Source organism: Strix aluco, chromosome 2, assembly GCF_031877795.1.
Source record: "Strix aluco isolate bStrAlu1 chromosome 2, bStrAlu1.hap1, whole genome shotgun sequence".
Classification (NCBI taxonomy): Eukaryota; Metazoa; Chordata; class Aves; order Strigiformes; family Strigidae; genus Strix; species Strix aluco.
This window is the reverse complement of record NC_133932.1, coordinates 136,720,768-136,728,047: the sequence shown is the minus strand read 5'-3', so window position 1 is coordinate 136,728,047 and position 7,280 is coordinate 136,720,768. Positions and strand designations below refer to the sequence as shown.

At 46.3% G+C, this 7,280-nt stretch overlaps 1 protein-coding gene across 2 annotated transcripts in view; it reads left to right on the top strand.

Moving 5' to 3' along the window:
* Positions 1–260: 260 nt before the first annotated feature.
* The window catches only part of POLD3 (DNA polymerase delta 3, accessory subunit), a 29,861-nt gene continuing 22,841 nt past the window's right edge, over positions 261–7,280 (top strand). Inside the window, exons 1-3 of one of the 2 annotated variants that reach the window (XM_074816576.1) lie at positions 261–489; positions 3,020–3,075; positions 5,773–5,875. In XM_074816576.1, coding sequence (XP_074672677.1) covers positions 430–489; positions 3,020–3,075; positions 5,773–5,875 — 219 coding nt within the window. In that variant the 5' untranslated portion in view covers positions 261–429. Of the gene's footprint in view, positions 490–1,121; positions 1,198–3,019; positions 3,076–5,772; positions 5,876–7,280 lie in introns of those variants that run through there. The other variant, XM_074816577.1, reaches the window with a different exon arrangement.

The following is a 7,280-nucleotide window of genomic DNA, read 5'->3' as shown; positions in this document are numbered from 1 at the left end:
TGCGGGACCGGCCATGGCTCTGTGAGGGGACACGAGGGGATGATGTGGGACCGGCCATGGCTCTGTGAGGGGACACGAGGGGATGATGTGGGACCGGCCATGGCTCTGTGAGGGGACACATGAGGGGATGATGCGGGACCGGCCATGGCTCTGTGAGGGGACACGAGGGGATGATGTGGGACCGGCCATGGCTCTGTGAGGGGACGCGCAGCGCCGGGGCGGGCCAGGCAGAGCGGGGGGGCGTGGCCTGGCCTGGCCGGGGCGGGCACAAGGCCCAGGCAGCGCTGCCGCGTCCCGAGCGATCCTTTTTGTCCCTCCGCGGCTGCCGTCGTGCCCCGGCGGGTTGCCATGGCGGCGGGCAGGCGGTCGCGGCCCTGAGCTGCGCGGGAAGGCTCCCGTCCGCCCGCGGCCTACCCGCCCCTCCCCGCCATGGAGGACGAGCTCTACCTCGAGAACATCGACGAGTTCGTCACCGATCAGAACCGCATCGTGAGTCCCGCCGGGGTGGGGGGAGGCGGGCGGGAGGCCGCCGCCGTTGCGTAGCTCCCTCAGGAAGGAGCGACACCCCCCCCCCCTCCCCCCCCCCCGCTTCCTACCCCTGCAGCGTGGTTGCCGTTGGGGGGGGTTGTGTGTGTGTCAACCTGCATGTTTGGGGGACCCCCATCAGGCCGGACCCCAAACCCGGCTCTGGGGGGCGGGGGGGCTGGAGGCGGGGTGGGGCTGCAGTGCCACGGCCTGGCAGCGTGTCAACGCCTGGGGCGACACTAGTGCGGCCCCCCTCTTCCCCCAGTCTCGGTTCAAACGGCCCAAACTGCTTTCGGTTGGCAGTCGGAAGGTGAGGCAGAGGCCCATCGCACCCACCTGCGGGACACGCCTGGGTGCCCATCCTCCTCTCGGCAGGCGCGGGAGGAAGGAGGCCTCCGCCGCTGTAGCTGCCTTGTCCCTCAGCTGTTTGCTCAAGTTTTAGTCACCTTTAGGGGTGTATGTGCGGTGCCGGGCTGCTGTTGCAGTGTTTGCTTTTCCACAGGTCACAAAGTGAAGTTAATATGGGCTTTTTGTCAAGCTGAACAGGAGGTGCCTTTCTTGTCAGGATTTTCTTCCCCTTTTCACTTTAAATTAATGTCTCTGAAGAGAATTGGCAATGGCTTATATCACAGGAAAAGCAGCTCTCCCCAAACTCCTTATGCTCCTTAATAGGTGAGCTGTTTTTCCTCAAAAAAATAAAAAGCGCTGTAGTGACAGCAGTGTTTTAGCTCCAGGTATAAGTGACAGGAGTGTATGAAACAGTGTTTTTTTTCCATGAAAGGTTGAGGCAGTCTGGACCACTATTTCAGCTTAAAAGTAAAATTGCTACTTAAGGTTTGTAGCCTCTTGAAGCCTTGCTTTTTTTTTTTTTTTTTTAGGATAATTCAGAAAAACAGTAAGCATGCATGTCTGTGTTTCTTCCAAAATAAAGATTTTTGCCTAGAAAGTGATAAAGTGAAGTTGATGCATCCTGTTTGTCAAGCAGTTATATTAACATGAGCTGCCTCTGTTGTTATAGTTTATTTCCATAAACTGCTAGGCTAATAACAATTTAATTTAACTGTTTTATTTGAGATAGGAGAGGCCTTAGCCTGAGGATTAGTTTAAAAAGGCAGAGCAGGAAGAGAAACAGGTATAAAAGACATGCCTTGCCTAAGTAGTAGAGCAAGTCAGTGGCAGGGCTGGGTTTAGAGCTGTAGTCTCCTGAGATTTGGCACGCTGTGCTGTCAGACTTTTGATGCAGATGGAAATCCCCATGACAGGTGAAGGTGGCAAAAATCCAAGAAATCCTCAGTAGTTGTTTGGGGGAGCAATAGGAGCTTCTCACAATTAAAAATTGTGCTGTTTAATTTTTTTATCTGTTGTGAAGCTGAGCAGTGCGGGTGTTTTGAAGGACTTTTACGCAATGACACTTCAAGAAGCTGCTGACAAAAACACACCTGTCAGGGTAGTTTCTTTAGGTCTTGGGGATTTAATCCCTCATTAAAATGCAGGTGGGTGGTGTCATGTCTCACTCAGACGAGAGACACAAGTGACTTAGATTTGTAAATCCCCAGCAGGGTGGACAAGGGTGCAACAAGTCTCAAAGTTCAGACATTTATTAACTTCCTACAATGTACTAATTGGATACATGATAATTGGCTAAGTATATAATGAGTTATGGGAAGTGATATGGTATGCCTTGTGTTACTTAACGGCAATGAGGGAAAAGGGGAAAAAGAAAAGGAGGGAGATCGAGAATAGAGAAATAGAGATCACTGGTCCGGGTTCCTGTGTTGGTCCTGTCTGAGTTTGTCAGGGATGCATCCATCTTCTTCGCTTCTTCATGTCTTCTTTTTCCTTTCTCCATTTCACTCCTCCCTCCCCCCTCAATTTATACACTGTCCTTGGGTCCGTCCCCTTGGTCGACCCACATTCTTACTTATCCCATGGATGGGGAGGGGTAAGGTGCTTTATGGGATGATGTAATTAGCATGATCTCGTTAATCTTTATTAGCATATTCAGGGGTGTCAGCTTTAATACGCATTTCATGGATAATGAAGCAAAGGTTGTTCACTGGACAGATGGCCTTTGAAACTTTACAAGATGCCCCAGAGCAGAACAGTCCTGCCTTCACAGGGCCCCCCCTCCAGCTGCATCCTGGCAGCCTTATCAGCTCCAGACTCCACATTATCCACCCCATGACTATAGTTTTATTACTTGTGAGTGTTTGAGACATTCCTCGGCTCGGAGGGGGCCTCCACTCCCCCCATCCCTTATCTCTCTCAGGCTGTTTTTTCTTGCAGGCCTCTTTCTCTCAGGTCCTGTTTTTGGGGAGTTACAAATCTCTCATGGGTGGGTGTCCATGTGCTCTTGCTTCTAACAGGTTTTGCTGTGGGTTTTTTGGAGGGGGGAGTCTCAAGTTTGATTTACCCATGAAAAGAGCAAAGGAGGGCAGTTTAACAAGCCAAGAGAGGTTTTCTTACTAAAGTATTGTGTTTTTTTCTTGTACAGGTAACATATAAATGGCTAAGCTATACTCTGGGAGTTCATGTCAACCAGGCTAAACAGTAGGTATTAGTGCATGCCACAAGCTTTTTATTTTGTGACAAAGCCTTTTTAATTGCAGTTTTCGTGGTTGTGGTTAGTGTTTTAACATTATCTCTCTGGAAATATATAAAAATCCTGCATGTCTTCTCAGGTACAGTCGGTTGTGTTATTCAATGTGCTTTATTTTTCCTGTGGGCAGGTCTTGCCTTGGCTTAGATGGGAGTTGTGCTTTGGAAGCAGCACCTCAGCTGGGCACCTTATACTGCTTTATATCATAAATACTTAGGTCAGAATAGATGTTTTAGCATTAAATTACTACAGAAATGTACGTAGCTCCTCAACTGGACACCTTATGCTGCTTTATATCATAAATACTTAGGTCAGAATAGATGTTTTAGTGCTCTATTACTACAGAAATGTATGTAGCTCCTTTCATCCTGAAATACAGATGTGTTTTCTGAACTTGGCTCCAGTCCTGCAAACAGAGCTATGCCTCTGAGAATCTGCCACTCCATATCCCAGTGTGGTGGGTTGATCCTGGCTGGATGCCGGGTGCCCACCAAAGCTGCTTTATCACTCCCCTCAGCTGGACAGGGGAGAGAAAATATAACGAAAGGCTTGTGAGTTGAGATAAGGGCAGGGAGAGATCACTCACCAGTTACTGTCACGGGCAAAACAGACTTGACTTGGGGAAAAATTAATTTATTACCAATCTAATCAGAGTAACATAATGAGAAATACAACCAAATCTTAAAAACACCTTCCCCCTCACCCCTCCCTTCTTCCTGGGCTTAACTTTACTCATGATTTCTCTACCTCCTCCCCCTGCTGAGCGGTGCAGGGAGATGGAGAATGGGGGTTGTAGTCAGTTCATCACCTGTCTCTGCTGCTCCTTCCTCCTCAGGGGGAGGACTCCTCACGTTCTTCCCCTGCTCCAGCATGGGGTCCCTGCCACAGGAGACAGTTCTGCACGAACTTCTCCAATGTGGGCCCTTCCCACGGGCTGCAGCTCTTCCCAAACTGCTCCAGCATGAGTCCCCTGTGGGGTCACAAGTCCTGCCAGAAGCCTTTCCCACAGGGTCACAGCCTCCTTCAGGCATTCCCCTGCTCCAGCGTGGTGTCCTCCCTGGTCTGCAGGTGGGTCTCTGCTCCCCTGTGGACTTCCCTGGGTGCCAGGCACAGCTGCCTCACCATGGTCATCCCCACAGGCTGCAGGGGAATCTCTGCTCTGGTGCCTGGAGCACCTCCTTCAGTGATCTTAGTGGCTGCAGAGTTGTTTCTCTCACATACTCTCACTCCTCTCTCCAGCTGCAATTGTGCAGGTTTGAGGTTTTTTTATCCTCCCCTTCTTAAATGTTATCCCAGAGGCACTACCACCATCGCTGTGGCCAGCAGCAGGTCTTTTCCTGGAGCCAACTGACATCGGCTCTATCAGATATAGGGGAAGCTTCCAGCAGCTTCTCACAGAAGCCACCCCTGTAGCTCCCCCACTAGCAAAACCTTGCCCCACAAACCCAGCTTAGGAAGCTGTACATTTTCCATGGATATTGCTTGGAGCAGAGTCAGGACTGATGGTAACTGCAGCTCACATGTATGGCAAACACTCGCCTGCGCTGATCGCTGCTGCACAGTGCATGACCCGTTATAAATATCTGCTTACCAGACTTGATGGGCACAGGGAAATGTTTGAAGAATGGGGAAGTCAGCTGTGCTGTCAGAATGTTTTTGCTGCTTCAAAATATCAACTTGGGGATCTAATGGAACGAAGAGATTGTTTGGTCTCTTTCCTCTGTGTATGTGTGAACAATTTAGATGATGTGTAAATCTGAGTGCGCTTCAGTGATGGTGTAGACCTGACTGGAGAGCTCTGCTGGGAACAATTCTGGTCATGCAGGAAACTAGAAGGAGCCAGAGAACTTTTTGCCCTGAAGAAGATGGCCCAGGTGAAATGGAGGCACCTTCTTATACCTTTGAAAGCAACCTGGAGGTGGAAAACTCCTGTGGCATCTTTATGCTTAAAACTCTCTCCTAGAAGCTGGAAAGTGCCTGATAACACAAGTGAATTATTTTAGTGATTGCGCTGGCTGTGTCAGCATGGTAATTGCAGTCTGTCTCCTGTAGCAGTAATAATCTTCAAGTATCTTTACAAAACACCATCCTTATGGAGTGTGTGGTTGTGTCTCTGCCCAGTTATGTGGGACACATCCTAAAGTAGTGGTTTAAGTGGGAGCTGAAAGCTTGAATCTCAATCTCATCATCACTAGTCATTCTCTTTCCTCCTGTTTCTGATCACCGTGTCAGTGGATGTAACTGGGGTTGTATAAATACACCCAGAAATGTGATTATGTACCAAAAATCACCAGTTCCTCTGTCAGGTGTTTCAGAATGCTGAGTTGTGACAAGGGAAATAGCCTTCTCGAGGGAAGACAACAAGATGCCCAGAGGATGTGAGACCATCTGCAACTATTGAAGCTTTGAGAGCTTGTATTCATTTCACCTTTGGTTTACATAGTTGTTGGACTTAGATTCTCCAGAGTGGCAGAGGAGAAAGGTGTCTCAGTAAGATTAATTTAATCCTGGTTAAAATAACTCTTCTTATGTGAAAAGTTTCCGTGTTAAGCTGGCTTTTCTTTTTTTTTCTTTATGTGAGTTTCATAGAAGGGCTGGTGATGGGCTCTTTCCTTTCTAGGTGATTAAAACTGTTTTTTTCTGTGCAGGATGCTGTATGATTATGTAGAGAGGAAACGAAAGGAGAATTCGGGAGCTCAGCTTCATGTCACCTACTTAGTAGCAGGAAACCTCATCCAGAATGGACACGTTGTGAGTATTTTATTTCTTAAAGGTGTCTGTGAGCTTTTTTTTCTTGTGTCTTCCATCTTGTTTTGTCATCTTTGGGTCAAAAGCTGAATTTGCTCTCTTTCTCCTGGAGCAGACACAGTGTGCTAGGTCTTCTGTACATGTACAAAATAAGGCACTATCTCTGTCCCAGCGTACAAATGATGGGGAGGAAGTATCAGTTGGTCATGGTTTGGTAATACAGTGCTGAATAATGCACCGGGGTTTTTATTTCATTAACTCAAATCCTGTTACCAGTCATCTCTCAATCCTGTCGCTGTTATGGGACAGCAAAGATAAAACAGCTCAGAGTGGCCTGTCTGAGATCAGCTAATCCACTTCCCAGGATCTGCTGTGGAGTGGAGAGTCGTGTTTGGAGAGAGCTTGGACTTCAGTTAGAATAGAGTAATAAAAATTAATAAATAGAATAATAAATAAAGTTGTCGTGTTAATTAAAGCAAATTTTTCATCCTGGTATACAAGAGAGACAAATTTATTAACAGTATTTTGTATTTAAAATGAATCGACTTATTTAAGCAAAGGAATCGCTACTGGTTGTTAATGTATTTATTTTTTCTTATTGCTGCTTGTCAGATTTTCAAGAATGTCATCTAAAATTTCAGGCAGGTACCCCAGGGGTTTTTGAAAAAAAGATGAGCAAATTGAGTGCCTGTTTCCCTCTGCTCCCAGAAGAATTCAGTAGCCAAACCCTAAATGCCTTTGGCATTCCTCTAGGTGTCTATTCGTATCTTTAGATACCCAAATATCTCCTACAATACAATCCACAGTCTTCATTTAGAAATAGTACATCTCAGGGTGTCCTGGCTTTTATTTTTAGATTGGAAAAAAACCCAACAAACCTTTTTTTGTTTTCCTAAATAATAAACTAGTTCACATGTGTAGAATATTCTCTCTAAATCTCCAGATCTACCTGATACTGAAGGGAATTATTTATTGCATTAATCATTGCATTAATTCTGTATAATGCCATATATTTATTGAAAGCTGTACAGATAGTGTCACATTTATAGCCTGCGTTTAACAGGTTTTCCCCCAATTTCTTTTGGAAATAACAAGGTAGCATCTCCTGGCTCGCTAGAACTGGATAGGGGTTTGTCAATGCTTTCTATTATTTTTAATTTTTTAAATGTATTTAAAACAAACAAGTGAATTCTGACATAGGAACAAATAATTTTTTTAACTTTGTCTTAGCAGTGTCTATGTTTTTAAAACAAGATCTACCGAAGAAAACATACAAAGGTCATTTTTTTCCTCTCGTTTTTTAAATACCTTATTTCTGAATACTGCAATAGCAGTGCCTGCTAAGAAGGGTGACCTGCAGGTACAGACAGTTGTTGGGGCAGAGGTGAAGGAGTGCCAGGGTTAGGAA